The following is an 18,683-nucleotide window of genomic DNA, read 5'->3' on the forward strand; positions in this document are numbered from 1 at the left end:
CCTAATAAGCATATAAAAGCATTCAAAGTCTCTAGTAGGCAAATACATTTTAACTTCAACAACAATGATATTCCATTTTCACTCTTAAAATTTACAGAGACTTTTAAAATATTATTACTCCTTGACTGCAAGGCTTCAGTGAGCTGGACCTAATCCTACAGGAGCTTTGAAATTTTTCTTTTACATGGTAGTTGCAAGGATTTGTTAATAACATGAAGATTTAGTTATGATGGTAAACAAAGAAAATTGTATAAATGTAATGGTGAAGAGTATACTTGTCAAACTTGTGCTACAGTGAACCTGACCCCTTACCAGCTGTATGGCCTTGGGCATGAAGCTCACTCATACTCAGTTTCCCGTCTGTGGAACACCTGGCCCTGGGTGCTAATACAGTGAACTCGGCCGCTTACCAGCTGTATGGCCTTGGGCATGAAGCTCGCTCGTGCTCGGTTTCCCGTCTGTAGCACACCTGGCCCTGGGTGCTGATACAGTGAACCTGGCCCCTTACCAGCTGTATGGCCTTGGCCATGAAGCTCACTCACGCTCAGTTTCCCATCTGTTGCACACCTGGCCATGGGTGCTGATACATTGTGTGTGAAGTGCTTGGCAGGTTGTCTGGAGCTTAGGAAGTGCTCCACAAGTTGGACCTCTCCTTACTCTGTTGCAATGTCATCTCAACCGTGTAAAAACTGCATTAAAAAGGATGGGAGGTGGGGCTGGCCCCATGGCCAAGTAGTTAGGTCTGCGTGCTCTGCTGCAGGTGGCCCAGTGTTTCGTTGGTTCGAATCCTGGGCACGGACATGGCACTGCTCATCAAGCCACGCTGAGGCAGCGTCCCAAATGCCACAACCAGAAGGACCCACAATGAAGAATATACAACTATGTATGGGGGGGCTTTGGGGAGAAAAAGGAAAAAAATAAAATCTTTAAAAAAAAAAAGGATGGGAGGAAATTATGCTACTATATGTTTTTTAAAGGTGGCTATCTCTGTATAACATGTAACAATATTTTTCTTTATTATTTTCAAATATTCCAAATTTAACATGTAGTTAATTTTATTTTCATAATAATATAAGCAATAAAGATAGATGAAATAAATGCAAGTGTTTACTATTTTATAGATAGATACATAGCTTGTTTAGTCAAGAAGGGCTCCTAGACCCTAAGGATTACTACACGGTGTCGAAAAGAATTCTGAACATATATGATACACAGATCACATATATATATATGATTTCTTTCAGAAGAAGTATTGGATTATTATAGAAGAAATACCTTCTGATTGATTTATTCTGATGTTGATTATAATGACTACTAATGTCCTGAGGAAAATACAAAAGTCTTTTCAAAAGTAAAAAACATTAAGGAAAGTTTTTCCTTCCAGTTTGAATTAGATGCAGCTGCATGACCCTGAACTGAGTATGTTATGGATTGAATGTTTGTGTCTCGCTCCCCCGCAAAAACGCTTCCTATATTGAGTTCCTAACCCCTGATGTGGTGGCATTGAGAGGCGATGGCTGGTGAGGGTGGAGCTCTCTGAGTGGGATCCATGCCCTGGTAAGGAGGGAGGAGAGAGCTTGCTTCCCCTCTGCTCTCCAACATGAAGTGGCAATAAGCAGGTGACCATGACAACCAAGAAGGGGCCTCACCAGACACCTGGCCTGCCAGCACCTTGACCTGGGGCTTCCCACCCCGAGAGATGGAGACACAAACGTTTGCTGTGTAAGCCCCCACGCTGTGGCAGTTTTCTATAGCAGCCCAAACTGAAACAGTAAAGGGTAACTTACAAAGATGACTCTAAAAGTGGACTTTTTAAGGCTATTTTTCTAAAGAGGTTTGTTATTGCCTTCTCATCTAGTGTAGGATCAATAATCCTCATTATTGTGAAAATTTATTTTGCAGAATTATACTTTTTTTTTTTTCCTTTTTCTCCCCAAAGCCCCCCAGTACATAGTTGTATATTCTTCGTTGTGGGTCCTTCTAGTTGTGGCATGTGGGATGCTGCCTCAGCGTGGTTTGATGAGCAGTGCCATGTCCGCGCCCAGGATTCGAACCAACGAAACACTGGGCCGCCTGCAGCAGAGTGCGTGAACTTAACCACTCGGCCACGGGGCCAGCCCCCAGAATTATACTTTTTTAAGACCTAATTTACAGTGCATATTAATACCTGTGCTTTCAAACAATAATACAAAAACCTTGTTATCAAACAATATTATGGAAAGGTCTTATGGAAACAATACTATGGAAAAACATACTTTGCATTAGAAACAAAAACTGTGTCAATTTTAAACAGCCTGCCCACCAACAATAACATAGAGTCATCTCAACCAAGTGATAAGGTATTGATTTCTAACAGTATTGGTGCGTATTTTCTATTTGTCAATATATGTCAAAATCTCAGAGTAGTTTATTTTTGAGTTATCTGTATTTACTTTTTTATATTTTAGCCACAACAATGTTCATATGATTGTTTATGATTATCAGTGCTGAGTGCTTAATTACAAGCTCATTGCTAGTCATATATGTTAGTGTACAATTAGAGAAAGCTTGTGCAATTATAGAATGTAATTCAGTAACACTTGCAATGAGTAACTTATATAATCCTTGTTTTAAAAGCTACAGAACTTGAGAAATTATATACTCTGCAAACACAATTTTAAAATATCATTAAGACAAAATGGAGGACTTCCCAGATGAAGGAGGCAGACAGAGGTATTTCAACCCCCTTCTCCCCAAGAAAAATCAGAACCCAAATAACAAGGAGAACAAGAATCAGAAAAATCATTCTCCATCTCTGATGAAGTTGTGTTCAACATTCTGTAAATTGAACCCCAGTATGTGAAGGCAGAAAGCAGAAGGAAGAGTGGTAAATTACCGAGCAGAGAAGAGGGAGACCAAACTTAAATCAGGCTGAGGGTTGGCAAGACACTATCGGGAAGCAAGAAATCACTTTGCCACAGAATTCCAGGAAACGTCAGGGACTCAGGACACCAGAAATCTTGGAGGCAGAGTTAGGGGCTGAAATCTTGTTCAATTAAAAATATTATTGAGAGACCCAGATTCCCACCCCATCTTGTGTAGACAAGTAACTGTTTCTCCCCAACTCCTGCAAGAGACCGGAAGTTTATTCTATCAAGAACTTGTGCTAGAGATACTCCAGCTACAGGGATATGGGGCACAGAGGAGGGCGGAGGTGATGTGCCATTCTGCAGACGAGACTGAGTGAGAACCTGAGCAGTGGCTCTCTTCTGGGCCCCTTCACCCATCTCCTCAAGCAAGGGGACTCAAAGATTCTCCTCTGCAGCATCAGCACTGTCCCCAGAGAAGAGAACTAAGATATTATAGCTGTAATTTAAAAAAACGGGCCAACCCTGTGGCCAAGTGGTTAAGTTCACATACTCCCCTTCGGCACCCCCGGGTCTGCCAGTTTGGATCCTCGGTGCAGACCTACACACTGCTCATGAGGCCGTGCTGTGGCGGCATCCCATGTGGAAGAACTAGAAGGACTTGCAACTAGGATATAAAACTATGTACGGGGGCTCTGGGGAGAGAAAAAGAAGAAAGGAGGAAGATTGGCAACAGATGTTAGCTCAGGGCCAATCTCCTCACCAAAAAAGCATAAAAAAAAATAGCTGTTCACCTGAAAGCCCACCCCCTAATGAAGTCCGCCAGTCTGTGAGCTTTTCCTTCAGAGCATCTAGTCAGCTTTTTAGTGCTCTGCTCTCTGATGTGAACTGACAGCCAGGAAGCATCAGACATGGGAGACTCTCAACACGGAAGACAGAGGCACAGCAACACACATGGCAAAGCCCAAAGGTCTGCAAGCCTTTCCTTCAGAGCACCTAGTCAGCTTTAGTGCTCTGCTCTCTGATATGAACTGACAGCCAGGGAATATCAAACATGGGAAACTCTCAAAACAGAAGACAGAGGCAAAGCAACACACGTGGCAAAGGACCTTACACTGGGGGAGCTCAGAAAAGATTGCATTAACGAAAGAGAAGAAATGAGCCATCAGAACAAGAAAACTTCTTGGGAATGAAAAACACGTTCACCAAAATAAAAAAACAAGTAGAAAATCTAAGAAAATGGTGGGAGGAAAATATCAAAGAACTAATATAAGAAAATGTGTCAATAATGAAGGCGGTATGTCTCTTGATTGAAAAAGCCCACTTGAAAAATGAGCTAAACCAAGGCACGTTGTTGTGAAATTTCAGAACACCAAGGATGAAAAGAAGTTCCTTACAGTTTCCATAGAGGAAAAAAAAGGTCATATGTGAAAACTTTGTAATCAAAATGCCATCACACTTCTCAATAGCCATGAGGAAGGCTAGAAGACAGTGAAGCAAAGCCTTTAGAATTCTAAAGGGAAATTTTCAATCTAAAATTCCATCAATCATGTATGAAAGTAATGAAGATTTCAGTCTCAAGAAAATGTCTATCGGGGAACTACTGGAAGACGTGCTTCACTAAAAGAAGAGAGCAGATAGAGAGGAATGCACGGGTCCAGCACGAGGGGGCAGGGAAAGTCTTGGGCCTGCAGCACACTTGGTGCAGCGTGAACGTGTCTCCACAGCGACAGTGATGAGAACACTGCGTCCGCACTTCACTGAAGATTCGAGGCGATAATGTTAATAGGATGAGAAAAAGGAAAGGGCTCTATAAATGTGAAAAAAAATCCTCATCTCCCATACAGAAAATCAATAGATAATGTCTGGTATCTACAAATCAAGAGATCGCAATATATACTTTTACTATATACAAAAACAGAGGTGGGTTTCAGGAGAGAATACCCACGAGTTGAAAAGCGTTAACGTTGGTCACCAGACTTCCTTTCAGGGATAGAGGAGTGTGTACGGACCAAGAGACTCTTTTTGTAATTACATGCCTTTTAGCATTATTTGAATTTTAAAGCCACTTACCTATATATATAATTGCACAAAAGTTTTTAAAGAAGGGGAACATGAGTACACAGTTGGGACAAACCTGCTTCTGTCTAAGATATCCAGGTCAGAGTCCTTCTTGGGGAGACAGGGGCTCAGAGCATAATTGGGCTGGGGCGAATGTAGAGTTCATTCAGTTCAACCTTCTCGTTTCACAGATGGAGACATTGAGGCTCCGAGAGGGGAAGAGGAAGGCAGCAAGCTACTGTGAGAGCTGGGACGAGGGTCCAGCAGTGACTTCTGTTCACGCCCTGTCTAAAAGAGTGGATGGGGACATGGAGGAGAGTACAGTTCTGTGTCAGATTGAGTTGAAATCTTGGCTTCAGCAGTTGTGATCTCGTACCAGCCACTGAGCCTTTTAGTAAGATGGGGAATAACAACACCTGTGTGCATAGTTTGGGCTAGGAAAAGGCTAGTAAGTGTTAAATGAATCTCAAAAAACAAATTAGATTCACAAGTACATGTAGCACTAGCTTAGTTTTTTGGGTGTGACTAAAGCATAGGCTTATTGTATTTCAAAATACACCTTATATTAAAAATCAGCATATACTCTTTATCAAAATATATTCTCTTAGAGAAGAATCAACAGATTCTTTTTGTTCCCTAAGAATGAAAAGTTGTTGAATCAGTTTGTCTAGTCTGGTCTTGCCTTGTCTTGAGTCTGCCAATTCGAGACATTATGAGACTGAGGGAGGATTAGTTTCATTTATTTACCACCACATATGACAAAGATATGTGGATTGAGGTTTCTTGGGTGTTCAGTTTTATTTTGGTGACTATGTGATAGGATAAGTATTGTACGTAGAACTTTTATGATGTATGGATTAATCGAGGCAAGAAAATGTAGGAGAAAGGCCCTTAATTTATAGTCCACGAATTCTCCAGCATATTTCTGGACACATAATATTTACATTTACTTTGGAATATGCATTACCTTGGGCAGTGGATAAGTTTACAACTTCAGTTGTTATCTTTTATTAGATTCAGTGCATATACAGAGAAAGGGATAGATAAGACTCATTATTTGAGAACCGCATTCTGAATTCTTTGGGTCAGTGAAACACTTGTTTGCTATGATGTCAGCTAAACACTGATTACATGTGTTTTCCCCAGAATGTTACCCTTTGTTAGATTCTCATAGTTTATGTTTGATGCTCTTTCTGCAGTTATCAAATCTGTCCACTGTGTATTACATTAATAAATCTGTCTATCCTGTGTGTAATGTATTACAAACTCTCTGGGTCAAGTGCTTGAAATGTAATTAGAAATTAGATTTCATACAAGTTACTGTGGATAGCAGTGGTTTAAGAAAAATAACAAGTGGATGTAATTATCTTTGTCCCTTCCTTCCTTTGTCACTTCCTCTGTGTGTGACTAGCATGTATTCCATTCCTTTTTCTCATAAGTCAGTGGTGAACCTAATAGTGATATCTAGAAATTCTTTGTTAAAAAAACATGATCTCTAAGGTTCCTTCCAGTTCCAAAGAGGCTGGTTGGGGAGGCAGGGCATGATATGATGGAAAGATGTGTGAGCTTTGGAGTCAGACTTGGATTCAGAGTTCATCTGGAACGCTTGTGGCTAGGTGACTTTGGACATGTTAGTGCAAATAGAGATAATAAGAGCTACTGAAAGTATTAAATTAAGAAAAAGAAATGTGATAAAATTTTTAACAATCTTTGTAAAGATTTTGACGTCTAGCAGATACTGAATACGTGCTAGTTCCCTGTGGTGGTGTAATTTCAGAAGATAGTAGGACCAAGGAGGTGAAGAAAATGAGAGGGAGTGTATTTGTAAAGAGTAGTTCTCTAGGATAGAGGCTCCAAACTGTCTGAGTTGGGGTCCTTAATTTGTTATATGACCTGGAACAACCTCTCTGGGCCTCAATTCCTCATCTTAAAATAGTACCTACTTAGATATTTGCACACCCACATTCACAATTGTCAAGAAGGGGAAACAACCCAAATGTCCATTAATGGGTGAATGGCTAAACAAAATGTGGTCCATCCATACAGTGGAATATTATTCAGCCTTAATAAGGTAGGAGGTCCTATCACATGCTACAACATAGATGAATCTTGAGGGTCTTCTGCCAAGTAAAACAAGCCAGTCACAAAAAGACAAGTACTGTGTGATTCCACTTATTTGAGGTATCAAAGGTAGTCACAGGCACAGAGACAGAAAGTACAGTGGTGGTTACCAGGGCCTGGGGTGGGGAGAAAAGGGGAGTTGTTCAGTGGGTGCAGAGTTTCCATTTTGCAAGATGAAGAAGTTCTGGAGGTGGACTTGGCAGCAAGCTGACTTAATGCTACTGAACGACACACTTGAAAGTAGGGGAGATGGAAAATCGGATGTTACGTGTGTTTTGCCACCAGAATTCTGGGTGGACTCAGCTGGTCTCTCTGTTGCAGGCATCATTAGGTGAAAATGAGGTGTCGGCTTGGCGTGGCTCTCACCTGGAGGGAGGGAGATCCACTTCCAAGGTCATTTAGGCTGTGTTAGCGTTCAGTTCACTGTGGCTGTGGGGCTGCGCTTCCTGCTCCCTTGCTGGCTCAGCTTCCAGAGGGACCCACGTTTCCCAGCCCACGGCCTCCTTCACCATGAAGGTAGCAGTGGTGGGTCACGTCCTCCTCATGCTCCAGACCTCTTTGACTTTTCCTCTGTCCCTTCTCCTCCCGCCTGAGAAAGTCCTCTACTTTTAAGGCCTCGAGTGATTAGATTGAGCCCACTATGTAATCCAGAATAATGGTGCTATTCTCAGGTCCCTAACCTCAGTCACAGCTGCAGGAATCCTTTTCGCCATGCTGACAGGTTCCAGGGATTAGGACGTGGACGTCTTTAGGGGATCGTTGTGTGACCACACCCTCCCTGCCTCTTTTGTTCCTTGCAATTTGTCTACGTCACCATGTCATTTCTCCTTCCGACTTTCCCAGACTGTGGATTTTGCTGATTGCACCCCCCAGTGTTGTTCCAGGTGTCACCATTTTCCCCATATTGCCCAGAAATTGGTAGTTAGATCAAGACTGTAGAGGCACACTCCCATCAGGCTCACTTTGGGGTAACTGCATCGTGGGGGTGGTGTGCTCCAGCAGCAGGCACCATGTCTGGCCATCTCTCATGTGACGTTGGCTGCATTTGTGATCATTGCCTCAGCTCCCTTATTTCAATAGGGATTGCAAAATGATGATATTCTTCTAATTGTATCATTCTGGCTTCATTTACTTTCCTCTGTCAACTGCTTGGTTATTCTGAGGATCAGGTCACATAGGAAGGGCCGCATAAAACTTGGTTCTTGTCCTATATTTTCCAGTTTTCAAAGTGAGTTGATTTTCTACCAAAAGTGACCAGTTAGGTTTTTTTCAATATGATTATTGACTCATCAGCTTACTCTTTGAAATACTTCAATCCATTGCAGTTATTATTCTTACTGATGTTCAGATAGTCCCATCTCTGTCAGGTGGGAACCTCTCCAGCTTGACTCCTGAGTCTTTCTGAGGCAGCTTCAGTAGTATTTGATGGCGTCCGTGCTTTCATTGTAACAAGATGTCCAGCTCATCTGTGCCTTTCCTGCCTCGAGTCTGGCATCAGCTGTTTCTCCATGGAGCTCTAACTCTTTTAAAGGAAAATGCTCTTTAGATTACCACAGTCTGGGTACTCGGGATGGTCGTCGCTACTGGGTCAGTCTTTGCTTCTAGGTTTTTCAGTGCTCTGAGCTAGGCAGTACTTTCTTTTTAACAAAATCATCATGGGTTCATCCTGATACTTCCAATTTAAATTTGGGACTATGGGATTTTAACTTATCCTCACTCATCTATCTCATCTCTCTCTCTCTTCTTTCTCCTATGCTAAAAAAAAAAATCTGTTTCCTGATGACAGTAGCATATTTCTTGTTTTATCTCACAGTATGCCCATTAGAGCCCTAAAGACACAACCCCAACAATGATTACTGAAAATAGGTTGAGAATTTTTTGGCATTATGTTTCATTTAATAATATCTCCCATGGTCATGTGTAGAGAGAGTCCGCATTCCTTTTAAGAGCCGCAGAGTGCTCCCCTGTTTATTCCTCCGTTGTGTTTGTTTCCTCTGTCAGTGGCAAGTTGACCTGTTTCCACTTGGTGGCTATTTCACATATTGCCTCATAAATCTTTTTATATTTTTGCCAATGTATCCCTTGAAGAAATTTTTAGAGTGAGGTCACAAATCACGCATAATTTTGCTGGATATTGCTGAATTCCTCCTCCTCAGGGTCATGATGTTTCTGTTCCCACCAGCAACACACGACAGTGTCTGCGTCCCCACAGCCCAGCCCACAGACTGCCACCAAATGTTAGGATGTTTGCCACTCTAATAGGTGACAAGTAGTATCTTAATGGAGTTTAAATACTTATTTCTCTTATTTTGAGCAGTATTGAACAACTTGGTTTAAGGCTTATTTGCATAGTTTTGTTTGTGAATTGCCCAAATTTCTTGCCCATTTTACTATTAGATTATTGGGCTTTTTCTTTATTTTTAGGAGCTTGTTATATAATAGGGATATTAACCCTTTGTTTATCCTGTAGGTTGCAAATCAACCGTAGGGCTTATTGACCTCTGTGGAGGTGATGTAAGTGTGGAAGGAGGGGGGTCCAGGAGGAGGGTTGAGAGCAGAGATCTTGCTCTCCTCTTCCCAGTACACCTTTGTTTTTTCACATCCAGAAATTTCCAGAAAATCTCCTCTTCACCCAGAAAGCCTCTCCCTTCCCTCAAGTTGAGGACCTGTCCCCAGAAAGGGCGGTTGCAACTCAATACAGCCTGCGGCTGTGCAGAACAAAATGAAGAAAAAGGGAGTGTTTTCTGACAAAATGTTTCATCTTTCAAGAGCCCCACATCTGATTTTCTTTCATAGCGTCCTATTTTGCTTTATTCAGCCTAATAATTTTCACAATTGTCTACTTTAGGTTGTAATACAGTATAGATATAATTAAGGAATTTGTTTTGAAAACATTTTAAAATCATTTTTAGAGCTATTTTTCTTTTCATGAATAATTGAAGCCCTTGTCATGACTCCAACTCATATCCTTCCTTTATAAATAAACCCATTGAAAGTAGTTCATGCGTTCGTCATGTAATGTTAAGAACTGTTATTTTATAAATATGAAAACGTGCTACATAAATATAATTTGATCAGTTTTCTACAACACTGATTACATTATATTCATGCAGCATTTGAAAATGTGTTGTCAAAGACATTTGTATTTAATCGTTGCAACAGTGTTGTGATATGTCAGTATTGTTCACCTGGTTTATAGCTGAGGAGGCTGAGGCCCAAAGAAGTTAAATTTTAAGTGGCCCCAGATCCCACAGCCAACTAGAGTTTTAGACCAGAAATTATGATTTCAGTCTCATGTTCTTGCCATGTGCTACAACTGGACTAAATTTATAAGCAACAAGAGCACTTGTTTAGACATATACATCTTAATTTTCCATATTTAACATCATGTCAGATTTTCCATTGAATTCCATTGCTTCGTTTGCACTGTTCCATTTGTAATCTTTCAACCTTGCTTAATTTTCTTAATTAATATAAATAGCTAACTAGTCCTTTGGTGCGTCCAAAAAAGAACCATTGAAACTATGTGGAATACTCTTCTGGTGACTTGAAACCTCCTGAGGATCAGTCCTCGCAGAAAGTGAAAAGAGAAAGGCGGCTAAGTGGTGCTGTCAGTTGAGAAAGAATGCGGTGCTGAGGGCCGGTTTTGTTTTGCAGGTGGCGTTGCATGCTTGCGGAGTGGCAACGGACATGGTGATTGAGCACTGCATCAAAACCCGGGCTTCCTTCGTCACATGCCCTTGCTGTTACGGTTTCGTCCAGAACACCTCAAAATTTAGCTTTCCAAAAAGGTGAAATTTAGTCTTCTACCTAAGGTACCGGTATGGGGATTACATCAACACACAAAACTCGTTTAATGTGAAGTGGCAATGAGATCTCGGTTTTGAGCTCATTTCCTCTTTGCACAATGGCAAGTGTTGTTTATAACTTACATATGGAAGAGAGGATCTCCTCTATGTCTGCCCTGAATGTTTCCCCTGGATCCAGCTCTTGCTTGAAACTTAGAAGCAAGTCTATCTAGGAGTCATCTGACAACCTCACCCCTTCTCTGTGGACTTCTAAATGGAAGTCCTCACCTCTGAAAGGCAGGAGGTGTAGGGGTTAGAGCTTAGGGCCTGGACGTATCCCGCCTGGGGGCCAACGTTGGCTTCTCCTTCTTTTATAAGTTATTTCACCTCAGGCAATCTACTTAAACTCTTTCTGCCAACATGTTCTAATCTACAAAACGGGGATAATAATAGCAACTGCCTCTAGGTTTTCGTGAGAAGTGAGTGATGTGTGTAAAGGACTCAACAACTGTGAGCTGTTGCTAGTTACAGTAGGAGCACTGGTGTTTTTAACCTCTGCCCGTGGGTGGTGGTGTTTAATCTGAGCTCCCGAGCAAGAGGGAGACCTCCTTCTCACCCTTAGCTCGCCTGCTGGAGGGCGTCTCCCGGCCTGGGTGATGCTTCACTCTGGTTCCTAGTTGTTGACACTCATGCTGATCACTGTAATCTTAGGAAATTTCTATTAGAATTTATGCTTAAAGGCTCCTAGCTAATTTAAAATAAAGTGCAAATAATAGCCTTCTTATTCTTTGTCTTTCATTGTTTTGTTCTTTACTACAATTTGCAACTAGTTGAGAGAAAACCAAAGGAACTATGGAAAAGCAAAAAATAAAATGTAATCTGAGGCTTAGTCAATAGTTGAAATTTCATTTTATTCCAAATTCACACGGATAAAATGTATATTTTACAACCCATCAAGAAATCTGTAAGTCTAGCACTATAAAGATTCTTAAGAATGCTAATGTGAGTTCAACTGCAGTCTCACATAACTGATTTTAAAGTCTCAGTTTAATGTCAGTCAGCTTTCTTACATCTCTGTAGATTACTGGCGTATGCCCCCTTTGTCATTGGAGGACCACTCCTGGTCACCATCCCCTGCCCAAATCACCCCAGGGCCAGGTGCCAGGCAACTCGGGCAGCCCTTGTACCCCAGAGCCCGCTGACATTTAAACTGACCAGTCCTGAGCTTGCTCTCCTTGCCTTGCCTTACCTTCCCACGGAACCTATCATAAAGGCTCCTACCCGCATCCCCCACTCCCTCGGCCTTCTGACCACTGGTGCTTCCCCACACGCCCCTGTGTGGTGGGGCACACCCCATCTTGGGAGCTGTGAGGGACAAGCCATCTTTTCAACGGCAGCCGTCTCCTGACCTCTTGGCCTCACTACACCTGCAAAACAATAAACCCTGCGTCTTAAAGTGCCTGAGTCTGTGTGCCCAAGCCAGGAAGAAAAAATAATGCTTGTGCTTCTCTAATAGTGTGAACAAGATTTGAAAGAAATTCTTGAAAACTAATGACATACTGACAGTATGCTTTTGTCTTTTTATAAAGACGTTTCAAACTGGCACAGTTTCTAGTTCAGAATAACGTTATATGCTCTTTAGATAAAATACATATCTTTTACAATTTAGTTTCTTCAAGACTATTTCTGCCCTTAATCTTTGATATTTAAAATGATGACTAATTCCTTTTTCTTTTCTATTTCAGTGAGCAGTTCAAGAAAACTTTGTCATATAAGGTAACCTTAAAAAGATCTAGATGTCTTCCTACTAGACTTTTTCCAATGGAGTATATAACTGATAGTTAATAATTGAATCACTCATGAACATCTATTATGGATTTTTTTTGCCAAATAAATATTAATCTTCAAGTGGTTGACAGGATTTGAGAAGGGTCTGAGATCCACCCTATTGCAAGTGACAGCCTGCCACAGTTCCATGGATGCCTGCGTAAGATGAATGGCCCCTGAGTCAGAGACAAAGACAGCTACTGGCACAGGAGGAGTAGCCAGACCATCATTTTGGCACTGACTCCCTGAGGCCCGGTTCCCAGAGGCAGCACAAAAGGGCAGGTGACGCTACATACACTGTGAGTGGCATTGCAGGAGAGGGGACTTGAGCTCAGGAAACCCAGATGTTTAGAGATTTCGTCTTTAAGTACGCGCGCCTGCCCTTGCTCCAGAGGGAGACTGCATGTAGCTTCCAAGGCCGTTGACTCTGCAAACGCCTTTGAAAAGGTCATCAGAACCGAGGTGACTTTTTCTGTCAAAGGAAGGTAGTACGCATTTTAGGCTGTGCTGGCCGCTTACAAATCCCGCACGTCTTCTACACTGTCCTTGTCGTTGTTGTTGGTTTTCAAGCCTTCAAAAATGTAAAAACCTTTCTTAACTTTCGAGCCATACTAACACAGACCAGAGACTGGATTTGGCCTGCGGGCCATAGTTTGCCAACCCCTAGTCTGGAACAAGGGCAGTGCCTCTGTTCGCAAGACTCAAAGAAACACGAGACCTGCAGAGAATCGTCTCCCAACAGGAGTCAGAACTTGCACAGCGTTCGTCACCAACCTGAGCAAGGCGGTTTCCAGCTTTCTGCACATCGCTGCTAACCCACTGATCGGTAACGTGACACAGTGCAGTCTAAGAGATGGTCCTCTTTGAGAGAAAGGCACAGGCAGTGCCATTAAAGCTGATAAATTAGTTTGGATTCTCAGTGCAGTTCATTCCACACAGGCTCTCTAAAAATGGAGTCTCGTTCTATACACCAGCCCCAGCTTCCGGGAGTTTTACCGTCTTTTCCTTCCAACATGAAATAGTGAGGGACAGTGGCCTAGAAATGTCCATTTCTGCCACCTTGGCACCTCTGTCCCCTTTACCTCTCCTTTATAACTGTTACACGCCCACCTCCAGTTGTCTCCCACCCTCACCTGTCCTCACCCTTCCAAGCACAGACGCCCATGGAGAGGAGAGAAACCTCAGTGTTCATGCTTCATCCAGAGCCGTTCTCATCTTTGCCTGCTGGATTTAAAGTTTTCATATCCTAGGGAACTATAAAGTTTTTGGGGAAACATTAGGACCCCAGGAACTTTATTTTCATACGATTCAAAATACCTCACCTTTCTCTCACAAGGCCCTGCCAATAAAGTAGAAAATGAATTGAAAAATAAGCAAAAACAAAAACTAGACCCTTGTTTTTAACCCCTCCTTGAGTGATGCTGGATAAAGCAAACTCTCAGAACAAGGAAACGCCGTGGGGAGGGAGGGTGCCGCAGCCTCACTGGCTGGGGAAGAATGCAAAATTTTAGAGTCAGAAGAGGCGGCTCTTCCAGAGAGCAGGAACCCCCGGCACCCCAGTTCATCCTTGCCTCCTGTTCCTTCCACAGCCACCAGCCCTTTCAAGAGTCTCAGGTGTGAACGCTCTGTGGAGAAGTCTTATTTAACCTCTTGGGGATGGTTAAGGATGGTGTCTCATATTCCTTAACCACGGCGGGGGCCTGGCAGGCAGGACCTCATGGACTCAGTGCCCAAATATCTGGAGGGTCTTTGGAAGCATTTTTCTACACAGTTCAATCCAGCAGCAGACCTTTCCTGAGTACCCACTATGTGCCCTCCCCTTTCAGAACTTAACTCCTACTGGGTGGACACCCACACGAGTGATAGCAATGGATAGGGTGAGACCTAGCAGACAGAGGAATGACCCTCGCCTGAGGTCGTGCTTCCTGACATGGCCTTACTTAAAGTGACTCTTAATGTTCAAACACCCTGAGGACGAAGGGCAGGCTGCTGCTTCCCTTTTCTTCAAATTATATAGTTCTAAATTCTTCTTCTGCCCCTTTGTGGATGCCAGTTCACAGAGCTTAATAAAAGCTATTCATTTGCACTAGTTTATTAGCATCCTCCCCATTGCCACTAAATTTTATAGTGAGCCTCAAAGTGCTTTTTCTAAAACGCATAAAAGTTGAGACAATGGTAACCCTTCAAAAAGAACCAGCCTCACACAATCACTTCAATTACTTCAGTTACCTTATTGACAAATAGAGGCTCAAATTGAGTGTACAGAAGACAAGGGACAAGTGGTGAGTCTGAATTCAGCCCCTTTGCTAAGCTGACAGGTGAGATGGTGTGCTCGCTGGAGACCGCAGCTGTCGGGGTGAACAGCTGGCCCGGGGGCCTTGCAGGCACCCCTGCTTCACCCCACCATCACTCGAGAGTGCCAGGCAGACCCATCAGCTCTGTCCCTTTAAAGCCTATGCTTCTTTCATTAATTCAGTCTTTCCTAAAATTGTTAAGCAGAAGCAATAACCTTCCCCCGATTCTCTCAGGTCCTCTTTATGGTTTGTCTTAAAGCAGAAATAGGTACATCTCTTGTATCCTTTTGGAGTGAGGGCAGAGGGAGAGAGCCAGCTCCTTTCTAAAGGGGCTGAGCGAAGTGAGAGTCAGGACCAGCAAAGGAGCCACCAGCACTGTGCTGCGTTCCTAGAGAGCAGACGCCACAGACTGATGTCCTACAGCCCTTCCCTTTGCTCCAGTAGTGGGAGGAAAGCCACTGAGAATGTCTTCTTGGAGCCATGTTCCTGAGATCCAAGTTTTATCAAAGGAAAAATATAAGTAAATTTTAGGCCTTTTACTTTAACATATTATAATCACAAATCATAGCCACATTTCTGCTAAAAGCAACTGGTTCATGGCCCTGAGGGTCCACCGTGCATCTGCTCTTAAGAACTGCAGCTGACAAGCAGTCCGCTTGAAGGGAAAAATGTTCCTGAGAACCATTGCCTGGAAGTCTGCTGCTTCCAGAAGTACTATTTGTGCAGCACTTTGTTCAATAAAACAATGTAGAACTCCAGAAAAACGAAGTCGTTTGTGTTACTTTTACAATTTTGAAGCAGAAGATTAAATAAACCCACATTCTATTGCTTTTTCTTTTAGGAACACATGATTCTGTGCAGATTTGCAGATCAAACAGCTGTCCAGCTTCCACCCCAACGAAGGCTCATAGGTATGTGTTTTCCCGGAGCAGCTGTTGATCAGATCACATACAGGGTGCCTAGGAATGATGGCACCGACTCTGTGTGGGAAAAACTGCTCCACTTGTCAACAAGAAAGTGAAGCTTGTTCTTCCCAGAAAACTTAATCCATAGTGAAAAGTGCTTTGTAACTGTAACATTTTATTCCATTCTCATGTTAGTACTTTTAAATACATTTTCAGTGATTGTATGTTGAGTAGAATTATGTTAAATCTCTTTCTTACTGTTATAAACAAACTGAAGGATCTATCAAAAACCATGGAAAAAAATAATAAAGATGGAAAAATCAATTACGCATGCCAAAATTGATGCATTAAAAAATTGATAAGGATGATAATATTTTCTTTCTCGGAAAAAATATAGTTGTATATTATTAATCATAGACCAATTTATTTGACATTTGTAATATTAAACATTACCTAAATTAGAAGGCCTGCAACAGCATTTCAAGGTAAAGTAATGAATTTATCCAAGACTTTGCTTTGGAAAAGGAAATCACATTTAGAAGGGATAATAGCAGCTAATGGCTATTGCACATTTAAGCACTGAGCTAAATGCCCTCCACCTATTCTCTCAGTAAATTCTCATAAAATACATATGGGCATGTGCTATTATTGACATTTTCCACGTGAGAGAATTGGGACAAAAGCTTGCCCAGGATCCTTCAGCTGGTGGGTGCTGGAGCCGCACTATGAACCCAAGTTATTTGATCTCAGATGTGAAGCACTGATCTGCTTTTGCGATGCCCTCCATGATGAAGTCACATCACTGGAAGGTTAGGTTCCAAATTAGGGCTTAAGATGATTGAGTGGAGTCAAAACTAATCCTTAAAATTATTTAGGAAAGCCACACATTGAGCCCACCATGGTGTACTGGATCAGATTGCTGTTTCTTGGGCAGGGCAGCAGATGCAGCAAATAGCTTGCACTCAGGGACCATGTTGCGTGAGAAATAGTTATCTTTTAACTCTAAAATCAAAGTCGGCATCACAGGATACCCACAGTTGGAGAGGCATTTGAGACCTGAGGCTGAAGGCACAAGTGATTTCCTTCCCTTTTCACACTCTGGGGCATGAAAAAGCTTGCTCTTTCCTGCATGCAACCTCTCTCTCTTTCCCTCTTCCTCCTCCTGTTCCAGTTCCCAACTTGGAGTTAGTCAAATGTACGTTGGAATGTACAGTGAATGTATATTAAGGCATAAGCTACATTTGGTTATCAAATTACGTTTGCTATAACTCCATTAGACGCAGTGAAGACATAATTGGGGTGGTGGATGGCGTGCACATGGTTGATGTTTTGGGCATCAAACCAGAAGGGAGTGGCTGGACGGGAAGCAGCCAGAGTTGAGGAGGAGGAGCAGCATTTGGCATGGTCACTTCAGGAAGAGAGGGAAGGTCAGTTCAAAGTCAGAGACCCCATCACGTCTGCATCTGTACGTGCACAGGGCACTTTTGTCTGTGAACATTTAGGGAGCTTCCAGTCCCCAAAACGTGGACTGCCAACAACTGAATTTCAGTTATAAAGACACTTCTTCAACATGTAAAAACATGAGATTCTTCTGTATCATGGAAAAGGGAAACTTGACTGGGATCAACGCCAAGAGCAAATGAGCTGCAGTGTACATCCGGGTGGTGCTGATGAATGTAGAGCATCCTGTTCTGACAGAGAATGTTTCATTTAAATTGAAAAGTAGACGGGGGGATTTACAGATGTTTTAAAGGAAGAACAACATTTTAAGGAAAAAAAAGAATGTCAGCCATAGGGCTGTTGATGAAGAGGGGTGATTTAGCCTACATGGGATTCTAGACGTCTCTTTTTATGTCATTTCTAACACATTTTATCCTTTTTGTCATGAGACCTTTTAAGGAAAATGTATAAAATATTTTAAATCTGAATTTCCTTGCCAGTTCTTACCGACTGGTTTCACCTTCCACTGTTTTTCTGTGAGGACTCTGCTGTCTTCACTTCTGAAGCTGTGTTAGTTTAGCAGTTTCTGCTGTCATTCAAGTAAATCATTTAAAAATAATGTTTCAGCATTATTATAATTACTGAGGAAAGTATGGAATGAATGAAGTTCTGCATAGTCAGTAACCTTTTTCCAAGAGGATGAAGAGGTCCATATATTGAATTTAAAGAAATTGAAAGTGTAAAGGTAACCCATAGCTTTGACTATATTCAACCCCAAATCATTTTTTCCCCGAGCTGCTGCTGAAACAGAAGTTTGTGTTCGCCAAAGGAACACAAATTACCTGCCCTGCTTGCCAGTCAGGCTTCCTCTTTTGTTTTCCAAAGATCACAAAGACAATTGAAAACCGGTATTTCATAGGGGTGCAGCAGCTCTGAAAATTCAAATTATGTTACACTCAACATACACATCTGCTTGAAATGATCAGCACACAATTGAGGATTTTCTCAAATATTTTCCATTCCTCATTTCTTTAATGTCCTGAAAACTCCAGTGCAGATGTAACGCCTCTCTCAGGTGTCCCCTTGTTTGCGTGTTATTTGAGATATTCCTCAAGACAGACTGTTTTTACCATATTATAGATAATGTTTCATTTTCATAGGGCATGAAGAGAAAAGGTCTTTAAATGGATTTTTAACCAAAGTGGAAAATAGAAAATGTAGTGTTTATTCGAGATTTATTTATAAATACATTTAAAAGGTTAATGTTCTTTAAATTAGTAGTAGAAACATATCTGTGAAATGTCACATATCTGTAGTCCTCTTCTCTGCTCACTGATCCAGAATTAAACAGAGAGTGGACAGGCCTTGGGGCAGACAGCGTTCTGCGCGTCCTCGCCCCCG

The 18,683-nt window shown here is 42.1% G+C and overlaps 1 protein-coding gene across 4 annotated transcripts in view; it reads left to right on the forward strand.

The window, feature by feature from the left end:
- The window catches only part of GSTCD (glutathione S-transferase C-terminal domain containing), a 140,337-nt gene that overhangs the window by 109,456 nt on the left and 12,198 nt on the right, over nucleotides 1–18,683 (forward strand). For 2 of the 4 annotated variants that reach the window (XM_044767450.2, XM_014858408.3), the window contains 3 exons: nucleotides 10,686–10,819; nucleotides 12,562–12,592; nucleotides 15,779–15,848. In XM_044767450.2, the coding sequence (XP_044623385.1) occupies nucleotides 10,686–10,819; nucleotides 12,562–12,592; nucleotides 15,779–15,848 (235 nt within the window). Of the gene's footprint in view, nucleotides 1–5,098; nucleotides 10,665–10,685; nucleotides 10,820–12,561; nucleotides 13,470–15,778; nucleotides 15,849–18,683 lie in introns of those variants that run through there. The other 2 variants (XR_011501811.1, XM_070504534.1) reach the window with 2 other exon arrangements.

This window comes from Equus asinus, chromosome 3 (genome assembly GCF_041296235.1).
Source record: "Equus asinus isolate D_3611 breed Donkey chromosome 3, EquAss-T2T_v2, whole genome shotgun sequence".
Lineage (NCBI taxonomy): Eukaryota > Metazoa > Chordata > Mammalia > Perissodactyla > Equidae > Equus > Equus asinus.